We start from the raw sequence: 22,324 nt of genomic DNA on the forward strand, positions 1-22,324 counted from the left end.
TTGGAATTGTATTATCCGCCTTCTAAGCATCAGTATTTTATATATGGGCATATGTTAAGACTGGCATTTAAAAGGCCAATCTGAAAATACCCCCCACCCGGGTGCAAAGCTCGCCAATTCTGACACGTAAATCGGAACTAGCAGTTTTTCTGCTCTAGTCTAGGTCCAGCACCCCATCCATTCTACAAAGTGGCTTGCGGGGACAAGGAGATTAATATGGTTTCTCTGCCAGAAAACTACAGGAGAAGCCATAATATATCTGGGCCATAATGTCCTGAAAATCCAAAGAGGCTTCATTAGACCCAATCACGTCAGTGTAGTCCAATGTGTTAGAGGTCTACAGCAGAATTTAATTTGCGTTTCATGAGAACCTGTCTCCAAATTTTTACCCAATTAAACTAACAGCCTCCATAAGTCGGGTATGAAATGTCCTTTCTAGAATTCTGTCTTTTATGTGAAATCTCATGTGGGAATGAGAGAAGAGTCAGATTTGCCCGAGATGAGCCAAGTTTAAAGGTGTGGATAGAGTCATCTGAAGTGACGCCTCTAAACAGGACTCAACTCAGGCAAATCTGACTCTTCTCTCACTTTACCATGACGTGAGGATTTTCAACAATTTTTTTTTTCACAAAAAAAAGAACATTTCATATGCTACCTGAGGCAGCTTGTAGGGGGGGGGATGAAATCTGGTGCCAGTGTCCCTTTAATTTTGGGGTTATCCATCTACCAACTTTTATGGATGCAAGTGGCTATAGGAACCATTGATTACTAAAAACACTCCCACATTTGGCTTGTTTTTTGTATTGTTGTAGTATTTGTCCGATTTTTTTTTTAAATTATGGTCTACAATATAAGACACAGTCCAACAAAATGAGACTGTACTCAAAACTAAAAACTCAGCCCAATACATTATCATTATCTAAATCCATCATGATCAGGGCAACGTGACTGTGGCCTCCTTCCATCTAAAATCAACTTTTTTAATTATACTTATGGATCTGAAAGTCTCTGGGGCGTAATACCAGTGCCCCTCCGTGCTGCAGCTTCACAGACTGTTACAATGTCTCCCTCAGCACTTCCCCTCACTCTGCCTGCTGTAACATTACTGCAGGCTGAAAGGGGTCGTGGTGTATGACATGCGTAATGTACGTAATAAACATAAAACAAGACACCGAGCGCTTAATCTGCATATCACAAGTTTATTTCCAGGAATTCACTTCCAAAACTCTTTGTCTGACGTCTCAAAAGAAAAAAAAAATAGATATATCACTGAAACAGCCATTTTAATACATCTTTTGTAGATTTTTTTTTTTCGTCTAGTCCAACATAAATAACAAAAAATGAAAAATATCAACCAGAAAAAAAAGAAAACAAAATCATTACTTTGGACATAAGAGATAGAGAGCCGTTTTGTTACATTCAGCGGATTCCTGCGTGTATTGGATGCAAAGAAAATACTGACCAAAAATTCCCAATATACTATACAGGTTCTTTGTAAGGATCAAAATCAGAAGGTCAAGGATACGGGAGTGGGAAGCGGTGACGCTGTAAGCTTACCATTCCTTCAATCACTGGCAGCAAAAGTTTGTACAATGATTACTAGATCCTGGTATAACACGTGGCCCTGGAGATAGCAGAGTCCATCAGTTCTGCCGTTCATGTGGCCCTGGAAGGAATCATCCCTCAAGTCTCCGCTACGTCACACATTCTCCAGTACTTTGTGGCGGAAAGATTGTTATTGGAATGTCCCTATACATAAAGTTTGGCAAATTTTGGGCTTTTGCGCAAACAAAAAATCAAAGTTTGTTCAATTTGGAAAAAACGGATGCAGCTCCCTGGCCAGGCTGATCCACCCCAGATTCTGCGGATGTACTTACTCCAGGAATGGATCAATGAGTATAAATAAAGCTTCTTGTGTGTCTCCTGATACTACAGTAAATATTAGGGGACGCCGCTCAACCACTAGTCGAAGTGGTGACCTGCCCAAGCCTGTGATTGGACGCCTATAGGACTTCCTGAGGAAGTGGATGACAAACAGGAAGTCCAGAATCAGAAGCTCCGCCCCAAAGCAACAGGGAAGCACAATTTTACCTCTTTTACTTATTTTGAGTTTGCCTCTCTGATTTTACAATTCACAAGCAAAACTTCCGGAACGTTCTCGTGCCTTACAGGAAGTGGTGCATTACAAAAAATACACAAGCAAAAACCCCATTATATATTAATAGGTTAATAGAGCTATTAACCTACACAAAATTTGGAAGGAATTTTGGATATTGAGTGGCGCAGCAATGTTTAGTTGCGACTATACGAATAAGGTGAAAGTAAGCAAATTGGCCCGCTAGTGTTTGGAAATTTTACATTAATAATCGAGATGAACGCGTTTGGGATTCAGACAAGCGACACCGGGATAATGGCGGCCAACCCGGCCCTTACATCTATAGCAATGGATATGATTACACATGGGGTGGGGGAACGGTGCGGCCGCACCCGTACATCGGGTCCGCTCATTTCAAATGACAATGTCTTCTACTAGTGGACACGGCCGTACAGTTTTTTGTATTTGTTAGATTATAGACCCAAACATGAAGGGTCCTTCCCCCTGTGCCTGTTTAATTTAGTTTTTGTACTCCCAGTTGGTTTTATCATAATGTAATGCAGCGTATCGCTAGTTCCGGATATTTGCCCGAGAGTTCCGTGACAGTTGGGTTCGCTACATGTATTAAACATTTGCCGGGGACCATCTTACCCTGATCCACGCTTACTTATCCAAATAACTTTTGTGATTTGTGGGATGCTTCTTCCAGAGATATGTTAGATGAGACATTGGACCCAACACCGTGGTGCATTATGGGGCACCTTTGTACCATCACGTTACGACATAACTCATCTCAATCCAGCCTTCTCGTTTCATGTTGACTCCTGACTTGTTACCCCAGTCTCCATGCCCATACTGTACCTGCACATCCTTCCGCCCAGGTTCTGCTGTAAGTGTTTGCCTTTATTGCAAAATTGGTTTCGCCATTTTATGTTCTCAATGTGACCCTATGCCAAGTGGTTACATATATATTACTATAAACCAGAACAAGGTACTGGAGAATGGCAAGCGATGCTCCATGCAGAAAATACAATCTAATGTTATCCATAACCTGGGCACTCATTGTAAGTCACTTGTATCTGGAATCCATCAGTAAGCAGGGCGGCACGTGCTGATGGATCTACACAATGTATTCACTTACTTATGTACAGACGTGTTATGGAATTACTCCAACCCAGAGCCAACTCGCCTCATCTCAAAATGGTGACGAGATCCGTCAGCAAGTGCGATGCCTCTTGATGACTATTTCCCAGGAAGCAGGTTTTTGGATGAAGGTTTTATATACAGCATTTTCAGTAAATCTATCAAATGGTTGCTTTTATAAGCGAGTGATCCGATGACTTGCAGGTCAAGGATCATATCACATCATGTTATATCCATTAGTGGATCTTTCTTACAGAGGGGCACACCGTTACTAAAATTACCGTTTTAAGGGAAATCTACCATAAAAATCGGGCATTACAAACCAGGGGCACTTACTCATCGATCCAGGCCCTGTGACTTGTGATATCTTCTTATATTTGGTATCCACGGCCTCCTTCCTTCTAAAATCAACCTTAAAAATTAAGCTAATGAGCCTTGTTATAGTTTCACAGGCTCTTAAATCGTCTCCCCCTCACAGTGGGAGAGAGGAAGTGCTCCTGTACAGTGTAGTAGCCTGTGAAGCTAAAGCAAAAAAAAAAAAAAAAAAGGGGCTCTAGTAACGCCCCCAGAGCCCTTCAGGCTCATTATCAGAATTTTGAAAGTTGATTTTAGATGGAAGGAGGCCATGGATAACTAATACAAGAAGATCACCACAGTCACAGCGCCTGGATCTATTAGTAAGTGTCCCTTGCTTGTTATGCATCATTTTGATTTCCTAAGGGTGGATACAAATGTAGCAGAAATTGTCACCAAAAACTGTAATCTGAATCTGAAATGATCGGATCTCCCTGCTTGTAAAAGGAGCCGCTCTGATAATAATGTTAACCCTTTGGCCTCTGGATAACTACTGAATTCAAACCAGAGCTTCAAAAGTTCACCTTTACCCAATACCTGCTGCTTCCGAGAACACAGGCTCCGAGTTACACCCCCGCTTTCTCAGAAACAGAGGCCGAATGCTTTCTAATACATCGCGGGTCCACACAAGGGCAAAGACCACATCTCCCCATACACGTTGCCATTGATATCTGCAGGCGGATCAGGTCATATAAGCAATGCGCAAATGATTTATTTATCCCACGGAGTTAGGGGAACCCTGCAACCCTTCAAGAGAAGCAAATATAGCAGGCAATAGGAGCTGGAAGAAGAAAAAAAAAAAAACAAGGAGAGAAAAGAAATTGGAAGGATGCATATAAAAAAAGCATGCAACTCAAAGATACAGAACATCCACCATTGTTACTCCATGAAGAGATATCCAGGGATTACTCAGAGGCGGCTGGAATGTGGCTGTAAGGCGCTCCGGATCCAGGACCCGAATGCCACGACACACTGTAACGAAGTCCATACACCCAATGCATCCTGTCTTTTACTGCACGGCCCCTTCGGAGACAGCAAAAATGGGATTATTCGTGCACATGCCGGGATGGTATCGATGGGTAATCCTTAAAAGAGTTCGGGGAAGGGGCAGGCAAGAAAAGAACATTCTAAGAAGTATGAGTAGGCACGGCCGTATCCAAAGAAAACGCTTAAGGTGACGGCTTTAGTTTTGCGTCTACAATTTCAGCGCGGCTAGGAACACACATAATAATAATAATAATAATAGGCAGGCCTCGAAAGGGAAAGCGAGCAAAACCATTTTACCACTAAACCTTGTCCTGTCGGCAGCAGAATCACCCTCCCCCTTACTGCCGGAACATGATAGGATCGTATCAAAAGGTCTGTCAAAAGTGTACAGGAAGTTTACAAATCGAGTTAAAACAAGCAAAAAGCGGTATGGAATGATCTCCGGGTATTTATACGTCTATAGTACAGGATTCATCGCCTTCCAGGTCTTCAGCCATTGCCAAAATTAATCTGCCCGACCCAAAACTTCAAAAATCTTGCGGATAGAATATCCATCTCTCTCTCTATATATATATATATTTCTCTCTATAAATAGATCTATATCTGTCTTATGATACAAGGGGTTTAAAAAAAAAAAAAAAAAAGAAAAAAAACCAAAACTGATGAAAAACATTGAATGTAGAAGATGAAAACCGTGAGTGGGGACCCGCATGCAAAGCTGCAGATTCTGCCCTCTTAAAACACAAACTTTTCAGTTACTTTTTTTTTAAAGTTTTTTTTTTATTACCAATAATAACAATAATTATATAACAACATTAAAAGGGAGACAGAGAAAAAAAAAAACTATGAAAATAAAAACAAGGGGGATAAAAAGAAAACAAAACAAAAACATTTGCTTACGTCAGATGAGAGATATTCGGTGAGGGGGGGGCCTGCTCGGGTCAGCAGGTGGAATTTTTTTTTTCTTCTTTCTCAAATATATATATATATATATATATATATTTTTTTTTTATATATTTTTTTTCATATATATTTGTGTTTGTAAGAGAAAAGAGAGACTCTTTGGGCCAAAAATAAAAAAAAATTTGAAATGAACTGGTGAGGAGTGCAGGGACGACACACGCACACACACACACGTGTATATAAAGACATGTTGCTCCCACCCCGACCCCCCTAACCATGACATGAGCTGCAGCTTCCTATGTGTATCGGCACACGCAAAATATGTTGTATCCAACATATGGTAAAGGTGAGCTGCCCATATGGTCATTACAGCAAAAAGTTACATGTTCCCCCTCTTTGTGAGGGAGGCGAATTGCTTGGGAGGCAAGGAATGGAAAGTATCAGAGAAGCTAGAATACGCTATTCATATGCATGGTTGGTCATACACAGCTAACAATGTAGATTACACCGCGGGAATCGGACGCAACGGATTCAATACTGGTTAACAGAAAGCCAACATGGATGTGGATGAGAGACCTTTGTGCGTGTGATGAATAAGCAGAGGGTTAGACTGTGTGTAGGGTCAGAGTGCAGGACAAGGTCTTGTTTGCATCAGTAAAACATAAGCCGGTTTTATGGCCGCTCCTCTGGCGGAGGGAAGGGGGGGTCATAACTACTGCGCGACGCACACAGGACCATATTTGCTTAAAATACAAATATACGCACCGTTTTCCTGGACTCGTCCCCTTTATACAGTCCTGTAACAGGCCAAAGCTACAACTAAGCATAAGACGGACACAACCAGTAACAGCGGCTGACCTATAGGCGCACACGTCTTTATATACACACACAGACATCCCGTCATAATATATACATCCATACAAACATCTATATACACATACATATGTACACAGTCCCCGCATGTACTCCAAGTAAAACACTATATGATCTCGCTTCGACCATCTCACTGCTAGACGGGAAGGACACGCTCCCAGCACGCAGCGAGGGGTTAAATCCGATCATGATTAATGAAAGACAAAAAAAAAATAAAAATACACACACACAAAAAAAGAAACAAAAAAAATCATGTAAAATAAGTAGCATATTGCACCAGGCCTAATCTCCCAAGGGCCGCACGTGGGCACGGCGTGGGATCTGTGTCTGTGATCAGTGGATGGGCAGGAGGAGTTGGCACCCAGGGTGTAGGGTTTACCCTACCACAGATATGTCTATGGCTGGAGGTATATTAGAGTTACTTTTTCTGTTTTTTTTTGCACCCTCGTTCCACTAGAACATAAATCGCTACAAAGATGAGGAAATGCTTGGCACATTGTATCACCAATACACCCTCCAGAGGCAGCAGCTTTATCATGTGCAAAACATGGTGCCAACGTGGACGTACCCAGGGGCACGCCGCGGCCCCAACCAGTACAGAATATTCTGCGCATTGTCTGACCTCAGGCTGTGCCATCTCTATTGGGTCAGTACCAGTCACCGTCTGGTCTAGTGCTTACACAGGGCAACTCATAGCACCCACCAAAAATGGACAAAAAAGGGAATATTAAAAAAAAGGAAACTAATAAAATGGCACATACTTCCTGACCATATAGCAAATGGGCTAAAAGTGTTTTTTTCAGTTTTTTTTCTCTCTTTGGCTTAGAATTAAAAAAAAAAAACAAAAAAAAAAAAAACAAATAATAAACTATGGAGCAAAATAAAATAGTGCAATTTAGGATAAGTTTATGAAGCTTGTCAAGAGGTCATACTAGGTGACCAGCGTCCTAACCCTGTAAGCAAAGACAGAAGTAAAACTATCCAACTAGTGTATATCGAGGAACGTAGGGCTCTCCCTATGGTGCGCCCAACCCTAGGTACTAGCTGCTCCTGCCAGGCCACCCTTGGACATCACCCACAGGTGCCGGTGAGTCCCGTGTCCGGGAACAAGCCCCTACTACCGTGAGGCTGCAGTCTCTTTGGACACAGTAGGTGCCGTACTTCTAGGTTGGATTCTTTGCTGGTGTTTCTGTATTTCAGTCACCAAATATTCCCCCCACCCCCGCCAATGTTTACAAGATTCCTCCATTTCTCGCCACCATCTCCAAGGGTGGTTTAAAAAAAACAAAAAACAGACCTATCTTTAAGAAATAATCCCAGCCCTTCTCCTTTTGTGATCATCCCAAACTCCTCTTTGGAGAAGGGAAATTAAAAAAAATAAAAATAAAAGAAAGAAGTAAAGTTATACGAGGGGCACTTCAAGAATTCGGTCTGCGATGTGGTGGGGCATGGCGAGTCAGTTCGGGGAAGGAATACAGATGAAATTTGGCGCTAAAGCTGCAGATACTGTTGGTGTCAAAGATGGGACCTTCTGGTTTCTTGATGGAAATCTGGAAAAAATAAAGAAAAAAAAAACCCCACTATGGTAAATACATTAAGAAAAGGGTTAAAAACCATCAGAAAATGTATAACTATTATTTATATGTTTATAAATGTGTAACAAAGGGAAAGGACTTGAGCGGTGCCAGAAAAAGTGACGTCACCGGCTCTTGCTTGAAATCTCACGCAGTCGCAGTACTCCTCTGTCGACAGCGCAAGGAGTTGATATCGCGCACGTGCAAGTTTTCAAGTGGTCCCAGTAGTGTGTAACTTGCAGAAGAATGGCTTTTCTGATAATTTAACCCCTTCGCGTCTATGCCATTTTAGACCTTCAGGACCAGGCCTGATTTTTTAAATTTGCCCTGTGTCATTATAGGTGGTTATAACTTTGTGACGCTTTAACATATCCAGGGGATTTTGAGATTGTTTTACCGTCACACATTGTACTTCAAAGTAATAGAAAAATTTTGATGATATCTTTTGTGTTTAGTTATGAATAAAATTGAAATTTGGCTAAAATTTCTGAAAATTTTTCATTTTCAAAGTTCAAAATTTTCTGCTTTTCAGGCAGATAGTCATAGCACCCAAGTAACTTTATAACTAACATTTCCCGAATGTCTGCTTTATATTGGCGCAGGGTTTTATGCATCTTCTCTCTTTTCTAGGTTGTTAGGAGGTTCAGAATTTTGGGTGCAATTTTTCTCATTTTTATGAAAATCGCCAAAACCCTTATTTAGAGGCACATGCTCAGGTCTAAGTGACTTTGAGAGGCCTAAACAGCAGTAAAACCCCATGTATCACGCCATTTTAGAAACTACACCCCTCAATGTGTAAAAAATCAATTTTAAGAAGTAGGTTAACCCTTTAGATGCTTCACAGTGGTTAAAACAATATGGAGGTGTAATTTACAAGCTGTCATTTTTTTTAGACAATATATTAATTTTGGCCAAAAATTAAACCGTCACAAAGTATTAAATGACAAAAAACTCCACAAAGTTTGATACCCAATTTCTCCCGAGTATAAGGATGCCCCATATGTGGTGGTGACTGCTGTACGGCCGCACGGCCGGGCATAGAAGGGAAGCTGCGCCATTCAGAACAGATCTGCAATGTCACATCTTACAGGCTATAAAATGTTTATTTTTTTGTAATTTGGACATATGGGGGATTATTTTTTTTGTGGATGAAATCCACTTTTCAGGGACATCATTTACGGTGGGGCTCAATAGCCAATAATCAGATTTTATTAACTCTTTCTTGGTGGTGGTTAAAAAAATCAATTCTTGTTTATGGTTTTTAGCATTTTTTTCGCCGGACGTTCACCATACCATAAAAATAATGTGTTATCTTTATTCTACGGGTCATCACGATTACAGCGATACCCCATTTATATGGCTTTTTTATGGTTAACTTGTTTTGCAGAATATAGAACTAATTTTGTGAGAAATTTGCTTGTTTTTGCTTGCCGTGTAACAATGGGCAGAACATTTATATTTTTTGGTTTACAGAGTTGGTTTATAGCTTATTTTTTGCGGGACAAGCTGTACTTATTCTTGGTATCATGTCGGGGTAAATTTTACTTTTTGATTACTTTTTATGCGCTTTTTATGAGGTCAGATGTGAAAATTTCATAATTTTTGCAAGTTTTTTTGTGTTTTTTTTTACGCCGTTCACCGTACGGGTTCAGTGACGATTTTATTCTATTGTACGGGTTGTAACGGACGTTGTGATGCCCAATATGTTGTGTTTTTTTTTGTGATTTTCACTTTTTTATGTTTTATTGTATTATTGCATGGGATGGGACTTCAAGGGACTTTTATTCTTTTTTAATAATTTTTTTTAATTGCACTTTTTTTTTTTTAACTTTTTTTTACTGTTTTATTTTGTCCCAGGGTGGGACATGAACAAGTGATCATTTGATCACTTGTTCATTGTAATATACTGCAATACTAATGTATTGCAGCATATTACATAGCATTCTGCATAGGCTGATATCAGCACTGTTAGGATCGTGCTGTAAGCACGATCCTAACAGGCTTCTAGTGAAGGCAACCCTGGGGGCCTTATCGGGCTTCAGGGTTGCCATGGCAACGATCGGCACCTCCGTGCCATGCACGGAGGGTGCCGATCGTCGCGGCGATTCACTATAGACGCTGCGGTCACAATGACCGCGGCGTCTATAGGGTTAAACAGCCGGGATCGCGATAGTCGCGATCCTGGCTGTTACTGCGGGATCCCGGCTACCGCGTACCGCCGGGATCCCGCGGCGATCGCCCGGGCTCAGCTTCTGAGCCCGGGTGATCGCCATGACGTGATACTACGTCAAGGTGCGGGAACGACCCGCATCCTATGACGTAGTATCACGTCAGGGTGCGGGAAGGGGTTAAGCGGGACATTTAAAGTGTTTTTATCCTTTTCACAGAATTCCTGATCTTTCCCTGCTAATATCCCTGGTGGTCTGGAGTATAGAATGGGTAAGAGCCACCAGTCCTAGTCATACAGTACATAGACAGAATACTCAAAATGAACACCACACACGATAAAACTATTTCTATGGAGGCTCTATAAATATTTAGGTGGAGGTTTTTGTGATAAGGTGTAAATCCATGTGTCATACCTCTATTCACACGCCTGCCTGCTCCATGCTGAAATTCAGATCAGTGTGTTTGTACCCCAGCAGCATGGTTGCAGGGTAACAAGAGGTGGAAAGATGTTGCCCGCTGTCGCCGATGACCGACAGGTCCGTCTCGTCAGGAGATCTCTCGCAATCTGTTCAGTAGTAAACACATACATAGACTGTGGATTATGGTGACATTAGATTGTCCGCACACAGGGCAAAAGTGGAAAAGGTTTATGGGTTAACCCCTTTAAATGTGAATGCGACATAAGAGAAGTTTAGGCAATGTGCAGGGCTTACCTTCACCCTCCCCATCCTGAAGCTGCTGACTTCCCATGAGCGAGGAGCGGCTCTGAACAGCATCGGACATACGAGCGGAGCTTAGTGCTTTACCTGCTATTAGGCTCATCCCAGCCAAATTATCCAGCTGCACCTAAATACACCAAGACATAGATTCACCCTCCCTATATACTGTACAGGACCACTGCTTACACCTATAGATGATAGAGGTCATACATACATAGGCATCGTCACTGGTCTGGATGGTGTGGTGCCTCTGCAACATCCGGGTACGGGCGTGTTCACTCGGGGAGGACTTAGGAGGATAGGGGACACCATTGTGATCTGGACCATCCATGACATGGGGAGGGGAAACTCTGTCCATGCAGTTTACCGAAGGTCCTGGTTCTAGGCGTAAGGAAAAAAAAAAAAAAACGTGTGACACGGTGATTGTAAGTATTACATGAAAATAAATTAAAATATGGATAAATCCCTTGCTGTGGTGTCTACACTTCTGCTGTGGTGTCTGCTACTTACCCTGTCTAACCTCACAAAATGTCTGTAGGTCATATACCCCCAAAACAAGTTTGGCTTCTCATATGTGCATACACATAATATAAAGGATCAGATCAGTGAATGAAAACTGGGACAATCAATGACATCAGCTGTCACTTGGCCAATGGGTGTTACCACGTCCCCTCCAACAAGATGAGAAGTCCAAGGGACCGCAGCACTGAAGCTGGAATGAGGAGGATATTTCTATACACCAAAGCAAACATCTCTGCCCCCCAGGGGGGTTTTTGGAAGTGATAAAAGTCCTGTTAATATTTGACAAGATGACCACCATTGCTACATGCTCTGTAGAGAACCTTTTATAGCTTTACAACATGTTTATGGGAAGACTGCAGTGCTATGAGGAGCCTAGAAATGGTTAGGAAGACACCAATCTATGAATCCTATAAACATAAAATTAAAGGGCCTTTTGGAGATTTATGAAAAAAACATAATGCTCAAAAGGCAAATTTGTATGAAAAAATAAATAAGGGGCTTCAGGTAATCGATGCCGATCACTTATCCTTGGGATAGGTCACCAATATTTGATCCATGAGTAATGGGGTAGCCCGGCTATACCACTACTCAAAGAGTCCTCCATGTCAGTCATGGCTAGAGACACGGGTGCGTGTGCCAGACCTCGACCAATATTATGGTGATTATCTATCAATCATTCCAAGAATCCCTTAAATTCCTACAAACTGCATGCAGTAAGCTCCCCCTAGCGCTATTATTCAGGAAGTTTGTGTTTTGTATCACAAAAAGGCCAAGCCATGTGCTGGCAGCAGAACAGACGCCAGACATCAAAAGCCGGCACGGTAATAATGGCACAGTAGTTGGCTTGGCTTAAAGGGAGTGTGTAAATGATAAACAAGCATGCCACCCTGCGGTGAATGTCCCCACAAGTGCTGTATCACCCCACAGTACTGGGCGTGCTTAAAGGGGTTGTCCAAGAGTTGCAAATATATGTATGAGGTCTTTATGCATATAATTGTTACTCTTTGTACAACCCGTTTAAAGTCATTAAAGGGGTTGTTCCAAGTTTGATTGTTATCTCTATACACAAAATTGGAGATAACTACCTGATCAGTAGGGTTTTGACTGCTGGAACCCCTCCGGGTCCTGTTCTGGAAGGTGGAGCTTGCATCCTGTTGCTCTATTTAATACTATGGAAATGTTGGAAATTGCTGACCACAGCACTTGGCTATGTCCAGCTCTCCTGTTCACTTTCGATGAGAGTGCAGGATATAAACGCCTCCATAGTATTAAAGAAAGTTCCCATAAAAATGCTTGACCTGTCGCTCCATAAATTAGTGAGCCAGCCTTCAGCCTCCATGATCAGATTGTTGGTACAATAACTTTAATTGAAGATCGCTGCGTTGTAACATCCAGGTCCTGCATTTACCATCAGTTTTATTACAGCGGATGGAGCCAGAAGCCATAAGCTCAGTCTGTTTTATGTAGTGGCCTTTCTGTGGTATTGCAGCTCAGCTCCTATTCAGATATAGCAGCAATAGCACAGCCGCCGCACAACTACCAGCTATTGACCATGCACTATGATTGTATGTCAAACCCAACACAATCCTCAATCCCAATTGTAATCCAAGGAACACACCTATAACACACAATTGAAAATGCTTCCAAATTATCCCCTTTGTTTCACTAACACAGAACGGGATGGGTTAACCATACGATGGTTGAGTATGCACACAGGCGTCGAGATCAGCTTGATGAAAGTCCAAGAGGCAGGCGGATAACAGGCCATAAAGATATCAGGACAAGCAGAAGGCGCAGTAAAACCATTGATCGGACAGATAGCTGGCGCAGTGTAAGCATTTTCGGATGTCCACTTACCTCTGCTGGCTAGCTTGGTCCGGCTGTAAGAGGTCTGTGGCTGATACTGCTGCGTACTCAACTCCTGCCCCAGTAGAGACTCAGTATCGTCATGTCCGCTCTCCTGCAGGGGTTTGCTCAAACCTCTGAGAGTCTCTGCCTCGCTCATCCTGTGTCCCTCCCCGGAGCAATCCTCCTCCATACTCTCTGAATGTAACATAGACGGGTGATATCTGGGGGCCGGGGGTGCGTGTGTCGCCTGATGCATACATTCTTTCCCTCGGATCTGTAGGAGGTGGTGGTAGGGCTCGGAGGGGTTCTGGTAGGATATGTTGCCTGCATCTACTTGCGTCAGGTGCTGGTTGAACAGTTCATTCAGCTCCTGTTGCTGCTGCTGGTGCTGTTTTATGAGCTGCATGAAATCTGCGGGGGGTAAGCGTGTATCCGCGTGACCTGTCAGAGAGTGCCGCGGGGAGAGCAGACCCTGAAGCATGTGCGGTAGTTGCTGGTGATGTCGGGTGTATGTGCTGGGGGTTGGGGAGAGCAGGGCTTGTTGCAGGGCGGACGTGGGGTAATTCTGCTGCGGGGTTGCACTGAATGCAGGATACTGCTCGAGCTGGGGAACTTTCAAGGCTTGAGGAAAACCAGCGGCACCGGAAGGGTTGTATGCTGCACTTCCTTGGCTTGTGTATCCCGTTGGGGGAGGCCTCGGTTGTTCCGGAAACACATGGGGGTGTAGGTGGGTCTGGTCATAATTAGTGGAGGGAGAGAAGCGGCCCATATTCAAGCTAAAACAAAGGAAAAAGAGACGGGTAAGTATTAAAATCAAATCCATAAGCAAAATCTGAGCTACGGTCCCTGCATCTGATTGACATGGCGCTGGGGGGGGGAAGTAGTCCATCAGCAATGTTCAACAAGCCAAAACTAGCTTTGTATATGTCCAGTGTTTTACCTGTGCACTTCAGCACTGTCAGCGCTCAGTTGCTTGGACAGAGGTCGGTGGGTATAGCTGCCCAATGAAGCCATAAGCGATGCCCGTTGCTGCATCTGTATATGATTGGCACTAGGATTAATAGGAATACCCCGAGCAGCTCCTGACATTTCCGATGGCTCCTGCACCTGGATGGTGACTTGCTGTGCTGACTGCTGCTGGTTCTGCTGCTGCTGTATGCCCATGCGTGGCAGTGCAATGCTAGGCGGAGGGGAGCCACTGTTAGAAGGCTGGTACAGAGCGCTGTGACCTGGCACCCCCTGATACTGAGTGGAAGGTTGGGCCCCTGGAGGTGCAAGAAGAACAGGAAAGTGAGGAAAGAATACAGAAGAAAAATAAATAAATAATATAAAACAAGACCCTTACCGTGTGTTTGGAGCATGGCACTGGAAGATGGTGGGGGGCTGTTGTTTGGCTGTCTGAAGAGGTGGTTGCTGGCTGGATTGGGTGGGGGGCTGGAAGGCTGGATTCGCAATCTGAGATAAGACAACGAGACAGGTCAATGAAGATACAATCCTGAAAAAGGCCAGTCATCCCTGTGACTAGAGGATCAGATGGATGACGCAGTCCAGCAATGGGTATGCCCTTACCTCTGAAGCTGGTGTGTAAGGAGGGCAGGCTGATTCTCACACGGTGGTACCATGGATGAGGACTGGAGAGGAGGAGAGGGCTGCGCAGGGTGGATACAATCCTGAAAGGCAACCAAACTGCTGAGCCGCTACATCACCAGATAAAATAGAAGATAAACTAACACTCTTAGAAACTAGAAGTACAGAACCACAACTTCTGGACTCATAAAAAACCCCTCTAAAATCACAATTTTTCCTAAACTGCACCATAGATAGTTCAGCATCGCCACTACTTATCCTCCCAAAGTTCATTGTGGGGCTGACCCAAAAAGTTCACAACTGGATCCCACAGTGACCTTTATTGTCAGCAGATTAAAGGGAGTCTATGATTCGCTAGATAAAAGAAAACATGTTCTAACAGCCGTTACAATGTATGAATGATAGATGGAAGCACATACCTGGATCTGGTGCTGATAGATGTGTTGCTGATGCTCCTGCTGGTACATGATGTGCTGCTGCTGCGTGTGTTCCAGGGTCCTCTCATCCATATGGATCCCATACATCTTCTGCAGTTGCTCGCACTCCTATAAAATCACCAGAAAACCATTGTCACCCCTCTGTAGTTTGTTTCTCCTGTAGGGTTCCCGACTGTCCGTAGTTGTAATGTGACTGTGTTATACGGTCTATTGACTCGATCTAACAGCAACATAGGGAAACGATACTCTGCTATATCAGTCACTAGACCCATGGCCAGGGAAGGATTTAAAGTAATAACATGGTCCCTCACATTACATGCACCTAAATAATCCTTAAAAAGGGATGTAGTTCTGGTTGGGTGCTAAAGCGGATTGATAGTACTTTCCTGTGCACCCACTGATCAAGGAAAAGCACCGCAGCAGATGCAAAACCTACAACTAAGAGGCTCCAGATACCTTGTTCTCAGGAAAGGTAAAGGTCTAAATGAAATTCTAAAGTACAGGCCGGGTTACGTACAAGATAGCTTCTGTAGGTTTGTTCTTAAGTTGAATTTGTATGCAAGTCGGAACTGTATATTTTATAATTGTAACACCAGCCAGAATTGTTTGTTGGTCTCAATTGTGTGACAATTGGATTTTAAAAATGTTGGTTTGTCGTAAGAACCAGGGTTAACAAAAAAAGCTTAAATTACAGACACCTTTGATAGCTGTTATTTAACTCTTTATTGTAGCCTAGTACAGTACTAGTAAATTACCAACATCCAGAGGTCAGTTTGTAACTAGGAGTCGTCTGTAAGCTGGGTGTTCTTAGTAGGGGACCGCCTGGAGACATGGAGACCCTACACGGAGAACCTACCACCCCCATAGACAAGTCATCCTTGTAGGATGTAGCCTCGGTGTATGGGATTTTGGCTGTTTCCACGGCCCATTACCTGTTGTAGCTGTTTGATGCTGCTGTTCTGGTGCGCGGTCTTCTCCAGGTGAGCCTTGAAGGCTTGGATTGTAGCCGCTCCATCCGAGAACCTGCGCACTGGCGAGAAGCGCTCGGCAGGAAGGTGAAGAGTGTTGGAATCTTTGTACATGGAACTGAAAAGACAGAAAATGACGCTACGTATTGTAGATGACTGCTAGAAGACACTTATCATACATGTAAATGGAGCATTTGTTATTACTTCAATCAGAAAGCAGAGCTTTTACTATGTTCTTACAACACCTGATGCATGAATGATGCAGTTGTGGTTGTGTTTAGGAGGTAAAAACCACAATAAATTAGATAAATAGGTTGTAAGCTCTTGCTAGAGGGGACATCATGCTATTGCTTTGCAATGTCTTCATTTGTTTGTACCTTTAACCCATGATCTGTACGGAGCTGCAGAATGTGTTGGCGCTATATTTGTAAAGATTTCCTCTGTAAAGGTACAGCTATGTCACTCTGCCGCACAGAAGGTAATGAGGCTCAGGTCTACTATGTATATTGTTTGTCATTAAAAAAAAGGGGGTATTTAGGGGGATATTGTTTCCCCTCCATTTGTCACCAGTGGTCAGACTCCAAATGTTCTCTCGTATCAATTCCTATAAGAGTATGCAGTGAGTAACCTGTCCCCTTTATCATCTACCAGGAACTTGTCTTATAACAATCCCTATGATCTCCTTACAATGCACGGTGGTAAGACATGACCCTATGTGAATTGTAAGGCAATACTGAAAAGCCTATACCCCATACAAGAATTTCACAAGCTACTAGGGACAACAAAGACTTTCCAATCTATTAGCTCCAGCGTGGCAGTGATTCAGGTGTTGGGCAAAGTTTACATGTTCACGTCCGCACTGACTGGTCAAAGGTTGGGAGGGCACTCCTGGACAAACTTCCTGAGAAAACACTCAACTTTTGATTACATAAGGACATTGCTTGCGGAGAGAATAAGGTAAAAAAAAAAAAAAAAAAACAGCCCGGTCAGTTCATGATGGTCCTAAAATAATACATTATACACACACACAGGAAACTACATCTATATAAGAACGCAAGTTAATTAAATCAGTAAGATATGGAGGTCATAGCAGCTGCACTCACCGATGCTGGTCAGCTACCAGGTGCGGAGGCCATACTCTGTTTCGGAAACCCTGCTGCACCAACTGGCGCTGTATGTCTGGGGGGATCTCGGCTGTAGGACTGGTCATTGCCAATGTGTGTCTCTTAGAGCGGTTGGCGAGATACCTAAAGTAATGATAAGACCATATAATTTATCCCTGCAAAACATAAGAGCATAAAGAGACAAAGTAAGCTCTAGCTGGATACATTGTATTCCGGGCAATCGTTCCATGTTGCCCTCTGATAACGAGAATCCGCAGATCGATTGTGTTCCCAATTGTCCTATGAGTAAGGCTGGTCACCTACAAACAAGCAAGATCCCACATCATGACCAGAGGCTGTTCCTCTGCAAAGGGACCAGGACGACTGTTCCATGTACATGAAAGAATGAATGGGGCCATATATCTGTCATATAGAGTTGGAGTGCAAACCTCCTTCCATCACCAAGGGCATTGGAGATGAAACATGGCTGGGTCTTTCAGCATGACCATGATCCCCAGCACGCCGTCAGTGCAATGAGGGGGTGTCATATCATGACATTAAACATGGTGACTGAATTAGAGAAACACCAGACCTAAACTTAACTGGTGGACAGGAGTTGTGCGAAACAAAGCCACCATATGCTTTCTGTATGTCATAAAACCCCCATAAGTAAACATGTATGGGGACATTGGACCTGCTCTTAAACTTAAGTAGGATTTCAAAACCAAACAGAAGACCCTGAACATAAAGTAATAAACCAAAAGCCAAAAACCGGCAGAGGTGATAACAGGGAAATGCCAATATAAAAGGAGAACACACGGTGTATGGACTTTGGTTATAGATTTAACGTCTTCTACAATCTGCTCCACAACATATAAGGTTTAAAATAACCTACAATTTAGTGAGATTGTTCTATATACCAAAAAGTTGGTGGTCCCGTCACTGATTGACAGCCATCTCTGTATATACGATTTTAAGAATCAAGGAAATTCGCTATAAATTTAGTATGAAATATGGTAGAAGATCAGCTTGGTCAATAACTAATACTCCAGTAGATTGTATCATCACCTTATTATAGATAGGTGCCAACTGAAATACTAGAGAATGCTCACCCCCCACACATCAAACACATGCATGCTCAGCTCATCGAATAGTACAGGTGTGCTGCCAATCATAGCAAGTAAGGCTCTATCCACAGGATACGGCCTAACTTGCTGATCGCTGGGGGTCTCAGTGAGGTCTGTTGAACCACTGTTGCGCTCGAGATAAGGAGAACAGGTGGTCACACATGCGCCGACTGCTCTATTCATCTCTATGGAGTGCACAAGGATTGCCGAGTTCGGCGCTCGGCTATTTCTGTCAGTGTCATAGAGATGAACGGAGCAGCTGGTGCATGTGTGACTGGGTGCTCCGGTCATCTAGAGCGCAACTTTTCTCAAGATCCATTCACCGGGACCCCCACTGATCCTGTGGATAGTCACTTGCCATGACTGGAGAACCCCTTCAATCCTTCTTTGTATTGGTGATATCTTTAGATGAAGCTTCCATGTTCTATATTTTGAGCTAAAATACAGTGAGTCGATGATCATCTGATTTACCGGTGTACAAAACTGTACACTTTATAGGTCAATGTCTAAATATTACTGGCTATGAAAGCAGTCCATTCACACCAATGGTGCCTTTCCTTATAAACGAGTACCATAAGTGAATGAGGTTACCTCTGCACGGCCTCCTGATCAGGTTCCCCATCTGAACTCTCCTCATCCACCGGGGTAACTGCAGGAACAGCCTAAAGTAGAAACACAAAGAAATGTGTTCACTCCTTGGAGTCACAACCTCTGTCAATGTAATGGAGGCGGCACATGTGTGACACAGAGTTGGACACACAGGGGAGCCTTTCCACTAGAATCAGCCTGACCGTATATGGATTATGGGTCCCCTGTTCTGGATACGAGTGCAGGTCCGAACAGGATCTGTATGCACCCATCAGATTTTAAACATCCAAAGAAAATTTTCTGCCAAAATATGACAGATATTGGATGCTACATTCATTACGTATGTTAATATGCAAGCTGCACTATACAACATCTTTTCTTAACGTAAAGCTCTTGCGGTGGTATAAAGTACAACGTGAAATGAGAATAATCTGATCCAGATATTACGGTGATGGTCCAAGGGTTAGGGACTATTGGACTGACGTGTTATCGGGGATCAGAGATAGATCTACTTCTGTGCATTATGAGGGACACTGATGGTTATAATATATCCTTCTCTGCATCAGTGTGGATCGGCATTAAAAAGGAACATGTCAGGGTGATTTGGGACACTAACCACAGGGTTTCGTGTCCTACATCCCCTTATTTTATATCTCTCCATGAAGCAGATGGCGAGTGCTGCTCTGGCTTCATTAAAGCATCATGTGGGAGAGGGGAGCACCAGAGAGGAGTCTGATTTGCCTTATCAGACCCATCTCTATGTAACTATAAAGGATTGTTTTTAATAACGGCCACAGACTGATATGTAACAGGGTAATTTGGGACTCCAAAACACTGGTCCTTTACCAGAGTCTTTTGGTAAAGTATGCACATGGACCCATTAAATACTATAGTACTGTGGTCATTCTGTAACAAACAGAGTGACCAATATGTGATGCGAGGAACATAGGCACAAAGTGAATGGTGCAGCACCCCACTGCCGCTACTACATCTATACATTCGCCCATCAATACAAACCATACAGCGCTTTACACTCACAGTGGTCATTGTAACCAAGGGTGAAGGACCCCGGGGCCTCTTCAGGAACTGTTGTGCATGTAACTGGATGTTAGCCCCTCCATCAGATGCCCTGCGTCCAAGAGGTCCCATGCCATTCAAGAGTTGAAGTGTTGGAGGCTGCAAGAGGGACTGTTCCTAGAAAAGATAAAAAAAAGAAAAAAAGTTATACAAGTTCTGATTTTACCACGATACAACTAACAAACAACTATGCTTGATGGTCGCACACATGGGATATCTTTGGTACCCATTGCAACTGAATAAGCAAGATTGCTAATGGTTCTCCCTAGGAAATTTTGTTCTCGATTATTACATGCACCAATCAATGACTTGTTTGACCATAACGTGCTTCTGACAAACTGGCATCTTTTACACTGCATTAAAATCATTGCCATCTTTACCATAATTTGTGGAATTAACTATTCCTATGAATCCCAATAACTGGCCTGATAACTAGCTTATAAGAAAGGGCCTCTGCTTCAGATTGGTTGTACAGTATCCAAAGATCAGGCCAAGGGTTGTGAAACATTGCAAATCTTTCTTATAACTCATGGCAATGTAGTCCTGATCCTACGTAGCCCAAACAACTGGACAATGTGAAATCCCTATTCTAAGCGCCATCCATAAACCACTACTGCTCTTGTTCACCATTAAATAGCGCCATCTTCTGGTCGCACTAATAAACTAGTCACCAGTACAAAACTGAATTTTGTTTGTGATACTGATCAAAATCTAATAAAAAAATAATAATAATGATAATTCAAGACAAATAATGCTACAATGCTCAATATTCAGAAATAAGGGCATTTATATTTCTAGTTATTTCCTAGCACAAGATGGTAATGGACAAGACCGGATCAGTACACACTGCTCCGATGTGAGGTACAGTAATGAGAACCATTTTCCCCACTAAATGATACATTATACACATTGGTACATAATGTTCTTCCTTCTCTAGGTCTCCTAAACGCTACACAGTGTAAATATTCTGTACATTGTGTGCCAACGCAGAAAGTGAGAGAGGAAAGAGGAACAAGGTGAATACGAAGAGATTAACAATTATACATGGAATGACCTGTGGTTTAGGCCTCATTCACACAGATGTAATTGTGATCAAATTGCAATCAGATCACAGCCAAAATAGAAGTCTATGGCACCAGGCCACGTTGCGAGCATCACACAGTGTCTCTCCGCACCATGACTGAGCAGCCGCTCGGCTTTTTAATGGAGAGGGGATGGGTTAGGAGTGCGCACTCCCTCTCCCTTCTCCAACTGGTTGTGTGCTACCCGCCCAGGATTTAGTCATGGATGAGCACACAGCTCACATGTGAAATAGGTCTTGGATGTCAAAGCTAGAACACTACATACCTGTCTATTGTGGGACTGAATATACAGCTTAAAGGGGGTTCCCCATGAACAAAAGTTAGGCCCTATCCACTGGATTACTTTAGTAAGCAGCTCCTAGAGCGTTGTTTTGGGGTGACATGTCCTCTTTAAATCACTGCCTTTCCACAAAGGATCAAGTAGTGGAATAAGAATCTCCCATTTTCCCAAATTAATTAAAATTGCTGGTCGCGCACACACAGCAGCTCCATTTACTACTATGTGACTAAGTACAGCCACTGGCCATCTAAAGAGCATGGGATCATCAGATCAACAAATCTCGTGGATGGCAGATAACTCGATGTAAAATGCAATGCCCTTAAATGAAAAGTTGTATTTGATGATGACCATACATACCTTATACTCAAGGTGGCCACTGGGTGGCATGTTTTGCATTGGTAATAACGGGTGAAGGGTGTTTGTGTTTTGTGCCACTGGAAGGAATGGAGTCTGTGGAGTGACCCTTGGGAATCCAGGAATGATCTTCTGCAGCTCCTCCGCACCTCCCTCATTACTGAGATAAAAAAAACACACTGGTCAGAACACAAACTACGAAAGCCACAGCATTAGCGTCATAGAAGATGCGCTATTCCAATATCGCTTACTGTGTGTCCGGCACTCCCACTGTGTGTCTCCTCATAGACAGGTATCGGGCCAAGGCTTCCGGCGAAGGTTCTTCTCCTTCATCGCTGTCCAGGTTCATGGTGCCATTAGTCTAAAGCCAAGAGATAAGATCCGCATGGTGTGAACACGCACAACGTAGAGAAATCTCATAACTTTATAAAGATTGTACACACGGATACATTTTCATAGACAATGCTTGCATATAGCCTTATAGTGGCCATACGCTCTACGAGGGCTGTCCAATGCCAAGATGGTGGGGATCTG

At 43.1% G+C, this 22,324-nt stretch overlaps 2 protein-coding genes across 3 annotated transcripts in view; both read right to left on the reverse strand.

Moving 5' to 3' along the window:
• Positions 1–22,324, reverse strand: part of LOC140134943 (uncharacterized) — a 238,955-nt gene that overhangs the window by 119,012 nt on the left and 97,619 nt on the right. The window contains exon 1 of one of the 2 annotated variants that reach the window (XM_072155789.1): positions 1,769–1,772. The exons of the other annotated variant lie outside the window; for it this stretch is intronic. The gene's annotated coding sequence lies outside the window, so the exon portion shown is untranslated. Of the gene's footprint in view, positions 1–1,768; positions 1,773–22,324 lie in introns of those variants that run through there. 2 annotated transcript variants of the gene reach the window in all.
• The window catches only part of SIK3 (SIK family kinase 3), a 69,905-nt gene continuing 54,302 nt past the window's right edge, over positions 6,722–22,324 (reverse strand). The window contains exons 11-25 of the mRNA XM_072155786.1: positions 22,042–22,151; positions 21,794–21,950; positions 20,036–20,191; positions 19,001–19,071; positions 17,283–17,426; positions 16,144–16,297; positions 15,194–15,319; positions 14,757–14,857; positions 14,533–14,642; positions 14,128–14,452; positions 13,197–13,963; positions 11,032–11,198; positions 10,812–10,944; positions 10,512–10,663; positions 6,722–7,905 (exon numbers count right to left, since the gene is read on the reverse strand). Of these exons, the coding sequence (XP_072011887.1) occupies positions 10,518–10,663; positions 10,812–10,944; positions 11,032–11,198; positions 13,197–13,963; positions 14,128–14,452; positions 14,533–14,642; positions 14,757–14,857; positions 15,194–15,319; positions 16,144–16,297; positions 17,283–17,426; positions 19,001–19,071; positions 20,036–20,191; positions 21,794–21,950; positions 22,042–22,151 (2,667 nt within the window). The 3' untranslated portion in view covers positions 6,722–7,905; positions 10,512–10,517. The remainder of the gene's footprint in view (positions 7,906–10,511; positions 10,664–10,811; positions 10,945–11,031; positions 11,199–13,196; positions 13,964–14,127; positions 14,453–14,532; positions 14,643–14,756; positions 14,858–15,193; positions 15,320–16,143; positions 16,298–17,282; positions 17,427–19,000; positions 19,072–20,035; positions 20,192–21,793; positions 21,951–22,041; positions 22,152–22,324) is intronic.

The sequence above is a fragment of the Engystomops pustulosus genome, chromosome 6, assembly GCF_040894005.1.
Source record: "Engystomops pustulosus chromosome 6, aEngPut4.maternal, whole genome shotgun sequence".
Classification (NCBI taxonomy): domain Eukaryota; kingdom Metazoa; phylum Chordata; class Amphibia; order Anura; family Leptodactylidae; genus Engystomops; species Engystomops pustulosus.